Raw genomic sequence first — 17,083 nt, 5'->3', positions numbered from 1 at the left:
ATATTTGATATTGAGCAACTGGCATGAAAAGACCAATAAAACAGTGATACAATGTTAATCAATATCTTTATTATTTACAATAGACTTAACACTGATAAGCAAACTTCACAGTAATATATGTGAGCTTTAAATAATAAAAAACAAATATATAATTTGTACATTTAAACAAATGTGTTAACATTTTTTTTTTTTAATGCATGTGTAGTTTCACATACTCCATGATGGCGTTTCTGACTGTGAGCATTGGCTTTCATTGCACTTGAAACACTTTGGTATAAAGATGAGCTGCAGAGCACTTTCCAAGATAGGGAGTAAAGGTGTGGAAGAAAACAAACATGAGAACAATGAAGGCAAGTGCAACAACAAAAAATAATGAAAAGTGAACATTATGTCAGCATTGTTTCAGGTATGAGATATGAAGACAAAGCTCAATTTATTCATAGACCCTGTTACTTCAATGTATTTCAAGGGGGGGTGACAATTTTATTTCCATCTTTGATGACACTCCATCACTAAACATGAGAAAATAGATCAATAGAGGAAAATGACAGAAGTAGCTCAGGATAAGTAACAAATGTGTAAAGCAACAGAAATATGACACATGCATGTTTTTATGAGGCTGTCGATTCTTGAAAGAAATTTGCTCACATAAAAGGCACCAAGAATCACAGAAAAACGACATTTCGCTTGTAATTTGAGACTCACAGTATATGTAAATGTATGTGTTATGGACCTGCAGTGTTTCACATGCAAATGTTAGAAATGTACGAGGCCTTATCCAGTGTACATTAAGCTGTGAGCCCAAATAGACAACGTGCTCTCTGCGTACTTGTGCATACATGTACAATTCTTGCAGCTTGTGCTCAATAAGTAGCCAAGCAGCTTGGACTACAAATTGTGAAAAAAATAAATAAATGTAACGGCACCTTAAGAGATGAGATATTCATGCTGATGAACATTTGATGACTTCAGAATACATTCAGAAAGCAGATGGATAGGCCTCAGTCTAAAACAGGGTTGGGGACCCTTTGTCCTATCAGGGGCCATATCAGGGTGCGCGTGTGTGTGTTTTAAATTCAAAGTAAAGTACTCAGAAATTCTGTTTTTAGAAATGGGCCAGATCAAATTTGCCAGCCTTGCTGTGACGACAACATCAATTGTTTTCTGGATTTGAAAAAAAACCCAAATATTAACTCCCCGCCCACTCCCTCCCAAAATAGCACTGTGCTTTTAATAATAATAAAAACAAAAATAAATTAAAATTCAAGTTCATACATAGACATTCTAGAAATCATTCTTTAACCCAAATAATGTACAAATTGCTCATGTGCTCGAGACAGACTGTGGATTAGCCTAGAAAGAGTTACAACTGTGTGATTAGTGTGATGAGCACTCAGTGTGTTTGATCTGTGTTTCATAAATTGCAGACGTGAGGCACTGAGACCACAAAGGCTACACGGAGTCCTGCACTGTCCATAAGATGCAAGTACACTTGAAGAGAAAAAAAAAAAAAAGCTGTCCCAATTGGCCTAGTGGTGTGCTACCCTGTGCTCCTCTTAAGAATGAAATGCGGTGCGGAAGGACATCTAGAGATCAACATTGAAATGCTTTTGAGGATGTGGCAGAGGTGAAATTCATTCATACTGTAGGCCGAAAAACATTCATTTTCTCTGAATACTGAGGAGAAATTACATTTTTTTTATAATTCAGCACTGAAAAAGGCCATGGTGTACACCACCATAATGTACAGTTTACCCAAATTTTTTTTTCCATTTCTTGTGGTTAAGTTGATAAATTTACTTGATTTGTGAGTATTAAGATAATATTCATGACCCGTACTTAAATCCCAAGTACTGTACTGTTTTAAAATAGGGATAGACAATCATTAAAAGTGAATGTAAATTGAAAATTTCTTTAAAATTTGACACACCAGACAACGGTGTTGTTAACAATCCTGCCAAATGTGAATGATTAAAAAAAAAAATTGCCATGTAAATAAATGAAGTTTCAAAATCGAGAAAACCAATCAACCAGTAATCTCCTTTAAAAACACCCAGCAGTCAATTAGTTAATTGATACCATAGTCAATCAAGGAAATTAGGTCAAACACATATCCCTATTATAAAACATAGATCCCATGTTGTAAATCAAACCAACAAAATGCTGACGCTGTTTCCTGTCTGCAAGTTAAAATGGCTTCCAATAATTCGTAATGGTCCCTCAGTTGCTAGACACGATGCACCCGAGCGATGAGTCACACATTCATGAAACATTAAGCTGGACAGGAGCAAACCACCGTCTGCTAGTCAGTAAGGCTGAACACAATCGACAGACTGACACACAAGCAGAGCGACAATCTGTGCTGGCGACATTCATTTCTCGATTATGGCCGGCGCGAGGCAAACATTTCACCTTTTGGACTTGAACCACGTTTGTCAGAATATGTACAGGTCAGACGGAGCCAAAAAAGAAGTGTCCACACTGGCGTTTTATGAAACAACTGCTTGTAAACAATAAAAAGCTGACAAGTTTGTAGTGATTTCTCTGAGGTACTTTACACATTGTTGTCATGTCCCAAAACGGTTCAAGATGGCGGTTAGCGTCGGCTACCTCTGGACTACATCGCTAATCTCTTTAATGCAGCTGTGCAGGTTGTCCAGTACGCTATTGGAGCCCAAGCAGTTCAGTCCTCCGCCACCTGAGGACGAAGCTCTCAGCTCCTGCAGGCTGAGCTCCAGTTTTCCCACCGCCTCTCGGAAGGCAAACTTGTTCCTCGTCTGGGGGATGCAGTCCACGTAACCTGAGCAGTAGTCCAGCAGCTGGTGGCCGGCGTCCAGGACTTGGCTGCTGGAGGGGCTTTCGGAGCTGGTATGGAGGACGCTGCTCAGGCACTCGGCGCACTCCAGGAGGGCCTCGCGGCTGATCCGCTCCAGCGGGACCCTCTCCGACGGTTGTCTGGTTCGCCGCAGGGCTACTTTGGAGTGTGACGCCCCGTTGGCCATTTTAGTGGACGTAGCAGGAGGCACTTGTGGCGGTGGCACTGACGGTCTGCTCGTGGTCGTTCCACCCGGCAAGCGGCCCGACCTGTGACTTTTTAAAGTATCTCCGTTGACTTCCACCGCTCCTGCTGCTACTTGCTCCTCTCCCTCGCTGCTGTAGGAGTGTTGTATGCCGCGGAACGTCGGCGGAGGAGGCGGGGCGCATTTGGGTTTGACCAGTCGCGGCCTGTCCCGGTCGGCTTGGTGCTCTGACAGCAGTTTGAAGCGGTTCCCCTGAGAGTCCAATCCCACGAGGTGCACGTCGCCTGGGCTGTTCTTCAACGTGGGGGAGATGAGAACTGGAACTTTGTGGTTGTGTGTTTGTGCGCCTGCTGCGCACGTTGACGCCGCTGAACTCTTTGAGGGGGACGACCAGCTTTGCTGCCTTTCCAGTCCTGCCCCGCCGTCATCTCTACCCTCCCTCACCCGAGACGTACTGTCCGATTCACCGACTTCCCCCCCGACTCCGGGCGCCCTCCCTCCTCCGGCAGCGCTCCGGGGTAGCAGCTTGGCTTTGGGTCTTTCCCTGATCTGTGCGGTCCCCTCATCCATCCTCCTGAGCAGAGTTTCAGGGGCACGTGTAGTGGCCCCGTTCTCTGGCTGGGAGGTGGTTGAAGCAGTCCTCTCCAGAGGAGTCTTAGCACTGCGGTTCCTGGGTAAAGTCAAAGCAATACGTTCCAGATCTGGCAACCCGGCTGACATTGAGGAGGTAGAATTGGACCTGGGTAAGGGTTTAGGCCCTCCAACCATGTTTCCACCATCCCCTGAGCAGACTGCCTTTCCTGTCCGCAGCCCGAGGGTCTTTTTGATAAGCCTGGGGGTAAAAAATCCGGCGAGTCCTCCCCAGCTGCTACCGCTTGTTACCTGCGAGACAATTCCCCCGCTGGAGGGCTTCTGTCCAAATGCGGCCCCGCAGCAGCGCGATTGAGTCTGGGCGGGTTCGCCGTGGGAATGAGAAGGGGAAGCGGAGAAGCCACCTAAACTGTCTGACTGCGGTAGCGGAGGCGGGGGGCTGAAATCAGCAGTGGGCTCATATTTCTTGTGCGGTTGCGTTTCCATCTCCCGAAAGGAACTGCTCCTTTTGGGAGGCGTCGGGAGGTTCTGTTGGTGTTGGGAAGACGGCGAGGAGGAGGAGGAAGACGATGACGACGACTTCTTCTTGATGAAGGAGCTGAAGAAGCTAGTCTTGCGATCTCGGGTGAACGTGCCTGTGTCCAGAGCGTCTTCTAAAAGACTCCCGGGAGATTTATCACGGGGTTGCTGTTTTCTGGGCAGCGCCGGGGAACTGCCTGAGCGTCCTTCGCTTCCTAATAAAGAAGTCCAACCTAAAGACGAGGAGAAAAAAAAAGTTTTTTAGATTCTTCCTGGGAATTATTTCTTTTCTATAGCACTTGTCCTCATTGGGGTCAGAGGTGAAGCCTCAGTTACATTTAGGGACAATTCAGTTTTAGGGAGAACATGTTAACTCCACATACTATAGGAAGGTCGGAGCAAACATGCTAAGTACTCAGCAATAAATTCCAAATTGGGTAAAATTACGTATGTGCAAGAAAACCTACTCACATATTATAAATGCAGTCAGTGTCAAATATTTTATGCAGCATTTAATGTTACGCCAAGATAGTTTTGTGGTTTTGTAAACTGTTCCGCATGCTCACAGAAAGAGCAGTTTTGTTTATTCTTTTAATATGATTAATGCTGAGTGCTTTGATGAACTTGAGGGTGGGTCAATAAAGTTTTTAGGGACAATGACAGAAAGACAATCATGCATCACAGACAAGCACACAGGACCAACATTTTATTATGAACATAGAGATGGAACATTTTTAAAATTTTAAATTTGTGCTCAGCAACATGCCTTAACTAAATTACTAATTTCCTAAAATGCACACTTGGGAATGGACAGAAAGTTGCACAGGTGATCAATCGGTGAGAAAAATGACCGCCCTTCTCTTCAGGCGGCGGGCTTGGCGACGCTGCAGATGGCTTTTGACGTCAAGGTGACCCGGAACCGTTGCTGGCCTGTAATGCGGTGAACCTGATTGCTTGGCGGCGAGGTAAGCGTGTCTAGCTGTACCTGAGGGACCGTGCGTGCCGTGGTCTGGCCTCCCGTCGAGCCCGCCCTCGATGTTTTCCTTGTTTTCCGTGTGCTTGAAGATAGTGCGGGATTTGGAGGGCAATAAGGGAGTGTCGAAAGAGTGCAGAGGACTGCCGTGACCGGAGGATGCTGTCTTACAGAGCTCCTCCGCTACCTCTGAAGGAAAAAAAAAAAAAGAAGGTCAAGTATAGCAACCAATCTGAAGTCAGAATTTTCAGTTTAAAAAACAACTTTGTTTTAAAAGACGAGACGCTACCTTCTGAGATGCTGGAGTCATGGAACATTGTTTCAAAGGCTTGATGGATTTCTGCAAACGATGGCCGGTCGAATGGACTCCACTGCCAACCTAGCAGAAACAAAAATCTTGAAAGTGAGTTTAAGTTGTAATCATAATGACTTGGGAAAAATAAAATCTACTTACATGCTCTCATGAGTTCATAAACCTTTGGCGGGCATCCCTCAGGCTGTTCCATTCGGTAGCCCTTCTCGAGAAGATCATAAACCTGAGACAGATCGATGCCTGGGTATGGAGACATGCCATAGGTGGCTATTTCCCATAGCAGGACTCCGAACGCTGTAACACAAAGTGGATCATCAGCCATGTGAGCAGGAGTACGGTGAGATGAATTATTGACGTGAACGAGTGCATGTTACCCACCCCACACATCGGACTTGATGGAGAAGGTGTTGTAAGCGAGGCTTTCTGGCGCAGTCCACTTGATGGGGAACTTGGCCCCAGCGTGTGCAGTGTAGGTGTCACCAGTCATCAACCTGCTCAGACCGAAGTCTGCTACCTTCACCACGTGATTCTCACCGACCAAGCAGTTCCTCGCCGCGAGATCCCTGATAGCAGAAACCAATGTAATACTTCATTTGAATCCACACAGAATAGCATCTGGTGCTTTCTTCTCACCTGTGGATGAAGTTCTTTTTCTCCAAATATTCCATTGCGGAGGAGATCTGTGTGGCCATGTAGAGAAGAACCACAGCATTTACTTCTTCCTTATCGCAGTCTCTCAAGTAGTCCAGAAGGTTCCCGTGCGGCATGTACTCCGTCACTATGTAAAATGGGGGCTCCAACGTACACACACCTGTGGAGGAGGTAACTTTAATATTTTTCAGGGAATGGAAATTGGTCAAAATCAGACAAGATACTGACCAAGAAGCTGAACTAGGTTTGGATGTTTAACCTCCTTCATGACAGCAGCCTCTTTCAAAAATTCCTCAACTTCCATGGTGTCCTCCTGTCATTAAAGAAGCAGGAGAGAAATGTTAGAATAATTTTAAGGAGTGAATATTTTAGTTAGACCGGATTGAGCAAAGTGAGACAGCATTACCATAGTCTACCAGCAGGTGGCGACTTGCAACCATAATTCTGCTCATTGGCAGCTAATAAAATTGAAATCAAGGTATAAGATCTTCTCACCTTGAGTGTTTTGACAGCGACAGTGAGGTTGTACTTCTTCCACACGCCCACGTACACCTCGCCGTACTGGCCACCACCTAACTTGTGCTTCATGGTGATATCAGTGCGCTCCATCTCCCACTTGTCGTGGATGGGTGACACGCCGTACACGGTGGGCTTGTTGCACTTGGGTGCCGGGTAATGCAGTGTGGTGACCAGGCCGTCGGCTACAGTGGAGTGGTGGTGGACCAGCTCAGCCAGGGTGGCGAAGCGGCTCTCGGATGTCACATACACCTTGAATGGCGGAGGAAGGGAAATCAGAATCATCTAAAATACTAACCACCAGCTAGTTAATGCTACCTTTCCATCCGAGGAAGTGTTGATCCGGTAGTGGTAGACTCTCCCCTCGTAGCGGAGGGAAATGGACAACTGCCCGGGACTGCTCTCGCTTTCTCGGACAAGGAAGCTGCCGTTGATGAGGGATGAGAGCAGGTACTCGGCGGCGCTGCGTGACACGGGCCCGTGGTACCAGCTGTGCTTCTCCAGGCTGTTGACAGGTGTGATGTAGTTGGAAGGGACCCAACCCTGGCCGTTCTTGGAACGGACTTCACTCCACTCTCCATTTTGGTTGTAGCCCAACACACGCAGCTTCTCTCCTGGGCATACAGAAGAAGAAATGTTCTTCCTGTGTGACAAATAATTCTACAAATTGTGAATATTTTCACATCATGACCTCTTAAGAGGAAAAAAAAACCCTCAAAAGGAATTCTTTTGGGTTTTGCTCTAGAAGAAGCTTGGGATGGGAGGAGAACACAAAATAAATAAATGCAGACTAAATGAAAACATCAGCTTCTGATTAAAGTAATATTGGTGGGGGGAAAAAATGGGTCAAAATGACTGAGTCCACCAGCTTAATCCTATATGCGCCCTGAAGATAGTCAAGATGTGGAATCAGGATTAGAAAGCCATAAGACTGACTCTAATTACATAAAAAAATCAAATCAAAAGGAGGGACTCAACATGGAGTCTTGTCATCAGGCAAGAATGCTGGATGAGGATGCTTTGATGGACACGACTACAACACAAACAAACCGGGAGCGGTTTGAACAGATTGCGAGTGTGACTGAACTACATCAAAAGCTGTGCAACAATAATAAGCGCCAAGATGCCATGCGAGCGCCGGGCAGAAGCAGACATGTATTGACTTGGCGTCTCGTCTCCGTCTGTCTCTTGACGTCAGAGCTGAGGGAGTGGAAAGGCACGCGCTCCTCGAAACCAAGGAAGGGCGTGATTCAATCATCAAACATGGCTATTCACTGGACAGAAAATAAACTCAACTTACATATGCAAAAAGAAAAATATATATATATTACTAAGAGCCAGGGTTTTTTAAAAAAATCAATATTTTTTCTTTTTGACTAAAGTAAAGCCACACGATGATGCAGTGCAGCAGGAAGTTCTTGAGTTCATCGCCATTATTATTCCAAGAGCTCCATGCCCTATGAGAGTTCCTCCAATTATTAAACAGAAGCTCAACGTCCGGACCGTCCACACTGTCCGGTGAGTCACACTGAACATGACGCATCATTTACACACACACCAAAACCAGCTGTCCGGGAAACGGTCGTTGCAGCCAATAAACAATTAAGATTATGATGATCGTTGGAAATAAATACGACTAAGCCCGCTGTTACCGACTGAACTACTTTGAATATCCACTTTGCCATTCTTTAATTTCCTTTGCAGGACTGGAAATACTGAGTGCCGCCCTGGACTTTCGAGCTGATGACTTCGAGCAGCTAATTCGTGCTTGTGGTCAAATACTCCCTGCTCAAAGTGACCCACCTGTTGATGTCAAATTCCAAATCATCTCCATATTTTCTTTTCCATGTCACGGCCAGGTGTCCCAACATTGCTTCTCAACCTATAGCTTTATTGCCACACAACATTCCAATGGTATAACTGTAAAGCTTCTCATGAAACTGTTTCTCAGGGTTTGGATGACCTGTCAATCATCGGCATGGCCTCAAGTGTTTACTTGTGAAGTTACCAGGTAAGGAAATCACTATGCAATTGTGTTGCAACACGTGCTTGCGTGGAAAGGTGTGGGAGGCGTGGGTTGGTATAACATCACGTCATGTAGCAACAATCCTTTTTGATGATGCAGATATATTCTATAGAACAGGATTTTAAGCACGTCATGGCTAAATGTCATCACCGTAATTCGTTAAATTTGGAACACCTCACCTCAAAAACTGTGAAGCTGTTATTTCACAAAGTCTATTGTCATTTTAACTATTTTAAATTATGCCAATCTTTTGGGATTAAAGTGAACTTCTTTGAAAATGTAAACTGAGCACTCTAATCTGTTTTTTTTTTATCCTACGTGACCGTGCAACTGCACCTAATAAAATCTGCAAATTTAATTTTCCTAGATTTATCCAATATACTCAGAAAATTAGAATATTGTGATAAAGTTTTTTAATTTTCTGTAATGCAAAAACAAAAATATCATACATTCTGGATTCATTACAAATCAACTGAAACATTGCAAGCCTTTATTCATTTAATTTTTGTTTTTTTAATTGCATTACAGAAAATAAAGAACTTTATCACAATATTCAAATTTCCTGAACATTTCATTGAAATACATTTGTGTGTTTACCTTTAGTGATGCTGAGTGTGTTGTCCCCACTGGCCACAAAGTCATAAAGTGCAACAAACAGGTTGGGGTCGCTCTCGGCCGCCCCCAGGAGGTTCTCTTTGGAGCTCCAGCGTACCGCTTCTGTCAAGGCTGCAGAATCCAGCCCAAATGGCCTGTGGAGAGCTTCTGGAGAAAAAGCATAACCCAAAAAAAAAAGACAAAAAAGAAGGGAAATAATTAGTCAAAAGAAATAAACATCAAATGTGACAGCTGACGGCTGAAGTTGCAAATATATGCTGACTCTAAATCTTCCTAATCAAGCTGGTGTACCTGCTTCTCCAGGCCTAGGACTCTCTCTAAAGCCAGTGTGAAGTTTCTGGCCACTAAGGGCCGCCCAGTCTTCCTCAAAACTGTTTGCCTGCAGGCACCTCAAAACCATTACTCGTGACAAAACGACTCTTGAAGCAATCGCCCCTAAGGTCAGGTATGATCTGAGCTAGCGCCGTGTGGGTATTTAAAGAGAGCAAAAAGGGAGGGGCTGGGATGAGAGTGACGCTACCTGACCGGAGCGCGGTGATAATGTGCGTAGGTAAGAAAAACTCACACCCACAAAGACTGGCTTGCGATTGATGAAGCGGAACATGAGTAGCGGAGATGAACAACTGCTGCTAAAGCCGCTGCGTGTCAGGACAGCTGCAGCGGGAGTGGGAGAGGAGGGTGATGAAATTAACTGACGCATGACAGAACACCTTTCTACTGTATTTCTACATTATTTTGCTATTGTCAGCCATCAACATCCAAACAAAGGCCAGATTTCATTGTTCATCCAGAATTCTTGGAAGGGAAATAATAATAGTTGACCCAAAAATATTTTTCTCGCCTAAACGTCGCAATGAATTCAAAACACGCACAAGATGCCCACCTTTGTTCTGGACCAGCATGCACTGCAGTTCCGCACTAGCCGCGATCTGGCTCAGCCAGAGTTCCCAGTACATCCTCGAGCTTTATGATCTGGCTCCAAGTAGGTAATCCAAGTATTGATTGAAGAAATGCGAAGGGTTTGAAAAAGCGAGTTCACCCTTACCCGTGAAGTTTATCCACCAAAACATTGCGCAAGAATCCAATTCACGTGGAGAGCAGAGAGAGCCATGACTGATGCCCCGTGTGATGTGAGGGATGACACATGGGAGGGTGGGAGGATCCGAGACATATGTTTCGGTGGAAGTCTGGGGACTAAGGCGGAGTGGATCGTCACGTTACGTTGGAAAGATGGGAGCTGGGCTAGTATGTGCGTGTGGAGTTGGAGGCTCGGACTACAGCTGCAGTCAACAGCAGATGGCTGGTCTTGTCCCACTGGGAATGAATGAGTGTGTGTATGTGTGCGCACACAACTGCATGTGACGTTAAGCCAACTGTCATAGCTGCTCTTCTTACATAGCTGAATATCAAACTTCGAGGAATGTTTTTTTAATGAGATTAATACTGCATACATTATACACGACTCAATTATTTGAAATCGTCAAAATCGCTTCAATGCTTCATGTGACAGATATACGATAGAGCAGGTTGCTTTTTTCCCATTTGGCCCAAACTCAAGCCACTAACACTGGAACATCTACTTGATTGAGCAGTTGGTCGTCACGTTGCGTGTGTGTGTTGTTAGCGTAGCATATGCGCCCTCTTGAAGAAACTGCTTTGTGTGGAGTTTACCAGAAGGCGACTTAAGGGGCACGCCAAGCAGCCAACAGAGGTGACCCTGATATTTTGTGACACCGTTCACTTGGACCTTGGCTGCTCGTATGACCGATTAGTAGAGGTGTCAAATCCAGGTCAAAAATTAGAAAGCAGTTTGGAAACCTTCAAACAACAAAAGTAATGTATCTACAGCTCATGAGTATGAAGGTAAGTGATTATTTTTAGCTGCTAGTCAACAAAACAAAGCAGCGTGACACCAGGAATAACTCTACAGTGCATATTGGTGTAGACAAAAGATGGCTGCCTGCCTGCAGGAAGCCGATCGTCAAACCTGATACAATGATCGCCACATGCACAAAACATTACATAAGCGAGATTTGGCTCGAGGCGCTCCTGCGGCAGACAAAGACAGAAAGGAGTTTGATTGTTACAAGCAAGAGAGGATAAAGCTGAAGTAAGATTAAAATAAAACCCTTGGACTTTTAGGCATGGAGGTCACAGATGCTTCAAAAACCTCAACATTTGAACGCTTTGAAACATTTAAAGAACCACTCTGAGAAAGTGGAGGAAAAAGAAAAACGTGGGAGTCAGCCAGCGTCATGGAACACATTATGCTGGACTGTGGAGGTTCTGACAAAGATGACCCTGCAACATTTATATCCCACCATAGCCTCAGAGCGTGATTAAAGATGCTATGCTAATTGCTAACATGAGTAATGAGCGTGTTCAAATGACAATTATCGTTGTACACCTCAACAGATGTGTTTGAAAACCTTGCGTTTCATTTCAGAATATTTTTTATGGCAGAAGTTCATTTTCTATTTATTTATTTTACACCTGTACCACGCCCCCAAAAATATTTGGCTCTCCAAATACCACCATAATGACCAACATAAAAATGCAGTATTCGAGTATTCATTAGAAACAAGGCAAAGGTTCTCCTCCTAAAAAGAGTAACATTATCATAAGCCACTTTAAAATTATGTACAGTTTGAATGTTAAATTCATATGAGCCTAAAATCAGTCCAGCAAAGCTAATGTCCTTGCTAATGTCTCGCTAATCCAGAGCTAGCGCAGAGACCTTAAGTAAAAGTCATGCCGCTTGTCTATAACCATGTGACCAGATATCCAAAGTGTGCCACAGGGCAGCGGTGAAAAAAATGGCTTGACATCAACATTCAGAATTGTGTGACTTCCACACTAACACTGGTAGAAATACTTTTATATTACAATACTCCATTTTCCACTCCGATGCAACTGAACTCAAAAGAACACATTACATGCCAAGGGGGTTGCTGGAAATCTGCCAGAAAAACACACACATATGGACACACACAACTTGAATATCTGCTATGTGTGTGCTATCCATGGAAATTCCAAGCCAACTCTCCAGCCTGCAACCCAGAAGATAAACGGCAAGGATAATGCCAGCAACAGAGGACTGATCCTGGAAGCCAATCAATGTTTAACAGGCTTGGCAGCGGGACTTGCCCTCTCCGACACTATCTATTTTTTTTTCCCCCCTCCGCAGCACCATCACGGCTAAGCCTTGTAGCGAAGCCGCTACTTAAACACGATCCACTACAGCGATTTGGCTGTGGAGCTCTCTCTAAAGTTGAAAACATTTTGTGTTCTTAGGATGACAGATGCATGGAATGGTTTCACCATCTGTACAGCCAACCACGCGCTGTTCTAATTAATCCCGCCTCTTTAATGATATAAGCTGCAAGAGAGTCCAAGCCAAGGACTAAAAGACTGCGGTTTTTGGGGAACTAAAGAAGCTTGGCTGGTAGCCGACGCTAAAGCTCAAGGCAGCGATGCAGTAAAGCAGCATGCTGTGACAAGAACGTTCCATTAAAAAAAAAAAAAAAAAACTTGATGGCTTTTTAATATTTAATAATTTATATGCAAAACAGAGCTAATTTCTGTGAGGATCTACAATGATGCCCTATACTGAGGTATTTTAACACATTCATCATTTGGGATTTAATTTAATGCCTGATTCGATTTTTGATTTTCAGTAACCAATTTTGATTCAATTCCTTAAAATCTTTGCCTCATATTAAAACCCAAAATTTGTTTTTATTTTAATATCTGTATTTTCTCCTTCTTTAACTTTACCAAAACCAAAATGAACTAATTATTTTGAGTACATTTTCGATCAGTGAATCGATTTTTTTTTTTTTTTAACAATGCATATTTAAACTGTTAAAATCGATTAAATAAATTTTCCATGAATTGTTAACACCCCTTTAAGGACATACTGAGTTATCCAATCTGATACAGCCAATCAAATCGGTGTAAAGCCTGCTAATTTTCAAGCATGAACCCATCAAAACCTTTTTAACTCTACCAATCACACCTACATTCTTACTTAGTGAGAAAACCTTTTTTTAATCCACCAAGAGAAGGTGCGGCCATGGCTCCTCCTGGTGGATATTGGCAGTCACAAGGCCTTACTGACCAACACGTTTTGGACAAATTTGGTTTATTGAGGCCTAATCAAGTTGCAGTAGCTAAATATAGGATTTCTCACACATTATGTTATGGCTGCTGTGCGGCTTGCTCGGGTTATTAAGGCTTTACTAGCACACAGTCAAAGCAAAAGTGGATTTGTCTCTAATCCTATTTCACCCTTGATGCAAATCAGCTTAAATCCATGAATCCTGGATCCAGGCATTGTCGTCTAGCCATGACATAAAAGTGCTTCAACATATACATGTATTATGAGTCTAAGATCAGGTCAGAGTAAATAAAAGACAAGAAATTATTTACAAGTAAATTAAATAAAATCCAAAAATAAATATTCAGAATTTGGCTTGACTATGACGTCACAGGTCACGTGACTCTTTCTGTCTGGTGAGGTAGAGGAAGTCAGAGCTGTTGAATAAATAATGTCTCGAGAGAGAGTCTGCTTGCGGCACACCTGAGTTCGAGACAGGAAGTGACTCACCTTGTCATGAATGAATTCCGAGGGGGGGAAAAACACGACCGCAGTCCAGCATGAGGGGATTCATAGCAAAGCTTTCCTGTTTCTTATCTGTCCATTGGACTGTTTTGAAGCGTCGGCATGCAAGATGGACCCTTGACATTCACAAAAGGGACAGGGCAGCAATATACGGGCGTGACCTCAACAGACAATCACGTGTTCCTCAAAGACTGGCGCCATTCAATCACGAAAAAAAAAAAAAAATTATTCATGTTTACTATAACAACTCTATTGCTTATACTAACAATGAAGGGTCATCATCATAATACTGTAAGACTATCAGGCCATGCAGTCACTATAACAACTCTAAACAACAAAAAGAAGAAGGAAGAAATTCCGGAGCAAATTTGACAAATCACCAAAGGGATCAAATAAGACCTACATAATTTAGTTTAATCGACATCAACACAGACTTGACACTTCAGGCAGTGAATTAAAACAAATAGCTCCTTTCACGAAGAATAACAATTCTTCATCACTGTCAGCGCATTTCAATGAGAAAGCACTTTAATAAGCAGTGAAAGACTTTGGTCCTCATTCTCTCCTTGTTCTATTATTATAGACTTTGAAGACAAAAATCTTCCCTTGCAGAGTGGCAGGCAGTATGACTTCTATAAAAACGACACTCTTGTTTCCCGGCATGAGAAAGCAGAATATTCCTCCTGCACTCAGTAAGTCTGTGCTTCTTGGGCTTAGTTTTGATACGGCCTAGGACGGGAAATCCTATCCATTCCCAAAAGTCCCCATTGTCTGTGTGTCCTTGTCCACAACACTACTGATAGCAAGTTGAGTTTAGAAATGCAGGATGCCTTCCCTGTATTGTCACACCAAAAGTAAAAGCGTCAAAATACTAAGATGACAACATCCAAACTAGCTAGCAGGCATCCTGTCATCTCCATTATTTGAGTTTTTATTCAGATGAATAATGATAATCGTAATCGCTGCCCAAGGTACCATTGTCATTACTCAACACATTCCAAGTTCATTGAAAAAAACTGTCCTCGTTCAAGATAACAGAAATTGCTATTCAACAAAAAATGTCCTGTACAATTATTCATTCAATTACGGCAAACATATATTGATCTTGGGAGGAATTAAATTGCTAATTTGAAAGTAGTACAGAACACTCAAGGCCGATCACCAAGTTAATCGCAGTAAATCCAACCTTATTGCTTACAAATACTCAGTTTATTCTTAAAAAACTCATCTAATTCATGACATCTAAGAAAGCGGTGATCCCACTAATCTCCCTCAATAGGACAGACGTTAGGATATTGCAAAAAAAACAATTACTCGGGAATAATCTCGAGTGAATGAGCGTAATCTTGTCACGACAGAAGGTGACCTAAATTATTCAGCAGTGAATCAAACGATGCATTCATCTTGCTGAGTGTGCTGTAACAGTAGACGAAAAGAGACAGGATGCAAGTGAGCATGACAAAAACACCCGTTTATTGTAGCGCCACCCTCCTTATATGAAGTTAATGGGGTGGAATCGCTACGAAACCTCCGGAGGCGAGGGATCACTGTTTACCGAAGCGACTATCAGATGATGGCATCCAAGAGGGAAATCATAACAATCGACGCCGGAGGCAACGAAAATTAGCGCCAGGTCACATGATCGAATTTACGGTGTTGTTAAAATCACATCCCCGTCAAGGTCATCTTAATGTAAAATTTGAGCAAACAATCGGAAGGAAGATGAAAAGAGAGTGAAGATTTCCTTAAGATTATTTCCGCTAACGTCAAACTAGCACGACCCTGCTTAGCCAATGCTAATAAGTTGCAGCAAATATTAAGCCAACTTCCAACAAACACTTGTTAAGGTATTTACCTGAATGCTTGGTGAATATATTGATCGACGGGTCAGGCACGTTGATCGCAGCGGACCTGCCCGGTGGTGTGCCGCTGTTACAGCCGGGTTCTCGGGGTCTCCTCCCGGCGACGCTCCCCCGGTTCCCCTTCACTTGGGACGCGTGGGGCTGTGGCGGCTGCAGTCCGGTCGATGTGCCCTCACCGACGCGGCCTACCTGCTGTCCCATCCCGGTAGTTTGTCGTAAGGACGTTCGGGACAAAGCGAGCAAACCCCCAGTGCGCCTCCGGCTCACATTCCCCTGCGCTGGAGGAGCGTGCGTGCAGAATAGTGTTCCTCAATCCCCCTCCTCCTTCTCACCGCTAACTATCGCGTATTAGCTGGCTTGGCTAAACAGCTAGCTGCTCTTAGCGGCAATCACAGAAATCCAGAACTCCCCCGGGTTTTAAACCTTAAAAAAAACACCCCCGCTGCGTGACAGCGACCGTCTTTACTCCAGGGGAACACACGTCGTCCAGGAAGAAGATGAACGAGAAGGTGTTGCTGAAATGTGGAGCTTTTTTCAAAAAGCTGTTGCCGTGGTCCGGCTACTGCGCGCCCCCTCTGACGCCGCCATCTTTACCGCAGAACAGAAGATGTGTTGCACAAGGCGGCGGGGGGTTGGCTGGGTTGGCTCTTCCCCCGGCGCTCGGCGTCCAACGCATCTTCTCGTGTGGACTGACAGGCCCAAACACCCCCCCGGGGGTTCTGACAGTCGGTGACAGTCTGATTGTCAACCCCAGACCCCAAAATCCATTAAAAAAAAAATAGTGACAGTGTTCAATTCCATTTCTCCAACTTTTCACTCTAAATATTCAAATGTGTTTTGTGGAAGTATGAAGTCCAAAAATGCATAAGAAATATTATGCACGACTTATTTTTTTCCATGCCATTTTTGCGGCTAATAAGAGATCAATATCTATGCATAAATCAAATAAATAGGCTCCACAAGACATACCTGGGTAAATGTGGTTAAAAAGCAAACTATATTTTTGTTGAAAGTTTTACAGTTTAAAAAACATAAGTATGATTTTCTGTGAGTGAAGCTCCCATTTTAGAAAAAATGCCAGGCTTTCTCATCCAGTATCAGCGTGTGACTTCACAAAATTGCATTTACAAGCATGCCCAAAAAATCCAATAAACACACGCCCAAACCTTGAAGGAAGCCTTCCCAGAAAACTTGGCATCGTTACAGCTACCAAGGACGAACATTATAGATCAAGAATGAGATGTCATGCGAGTCAAGGCAAGTGAGCGAATACTTTGTAATTTAGTGTATTCTGAAACAATGTGAGGCACTTTGCAAGTTATTTCTGTAATAATATATGTATAAATGTAATAATGTTGCTTCTATAAAAATGA

General features: G+C 43.6%; 1 protein-coding gene and 1 long non-coding RNA gene across 5 annotated transcripts; one reads left to right on the top strand and one right to left on the bottom strand.

Moving 5' to 3' along the window:
* Positions 1 to 47: 47 nt before the first annotated feature.
* Positions 48 to 16,371, bottom strand: abl2 (ABL proto-oncogene 2, non-receptor tyrosine kinase). 4 transcript variants are annotated; one of them, XM_088394309.1, is made up of 11 exons: positions 15,704 to 16,371; positions 9,207 to 9,371; positions 6,902 to 7,197; positions 6,563 to 6,835; positions 6,296 to 6,380; positions 6,050 to 6,227; positions 5,795 to 5,979; positions 5,558 to 5,710; positions 5,393 to 5,482; positions 5,116 to 5,292; positions 48 to 4,363 (listed from the first exon to the last, which is right to left on the bottom strand). In XM_088394309.1, exons 1-11 carry the CDS (start codon positions 15,909 to 15,911, stop codon positions 2,607 to 2,609), a joined length of 3,567 nt encoding a protein of 1,188 aa, XP_088250435.1. In that variant the 5' UTR covers positions 15,912 to 16,371; the 3' UTR covers positions 48 to 2,606. The 4 variants fall into 4 exon arrangements, with proteins under 4 accessions (XP_088250435.1, XP_088250436.1, XP_088250437.1 ...); XM_088394310.1 differs by having other exon boundaries at positions 9,207 to 9,368; XM_088394311.1 differs by lacking the exon at positions 15,704 to 16,371 and adding an exon at positions 9,516 to 9,682.
* Positions 7,648 to 8,938, top strand: LOC148388494 (uncharacterized). The gene is made up of 3 exons (XR_015862146.1): positions 7,648 to 8,101; positions 8,288 to 8,442; positions 8,535 to 8,938. It is a non-coding gene; the product is annotated as an uncharacterized LOC148388494 (long non-coding RNA).
* Positions 16,372 to 17,083: the final 712 nt, after the last annotated feature.

Source organism: Syngnathus floridae, chromosome 13, assembly GCF_059516105.1.
Source record: "Syngnathus floridae isolate MCC-2025c chromosome 13, RoL_Sflo_1.0, whole genome shotgun sequence".
NCBI lineage: Eukaryota > Metazoa > Chordata > Actinopteri > Syngnathiformes > Syngnathidae > Syngnathus > Syngnathus floridae.
The sequence above is the reverse complement of the archived record's forward strand: the minus strand, read 5'-3'. Positions and strand labels throughout refer to the sequence as shown.

Coding starts and splice junctions, on each gene's coding strand:
- abl2 (XM_088394309.1), bottom strand. CDS start 15,911: ATGGGACAGCAGGTAGGCCGCGTCGGTGAGGGCACATCGACCGGACTG. Junction 6,836..6,901: donor ACACTTCCTCGGATGGAAAG/GTAGCATTAACT, acceptor CCGCCATTCAAG/GTGTATGTGACATCCGAGAG. Junction 6,228..6,295: donor AAACCTAGTTCAGCTTCTTG/GTCAGTATCTTG, acceptor CCTCCTCCACAG/GTGTGTGTACGTTGGAGCCC.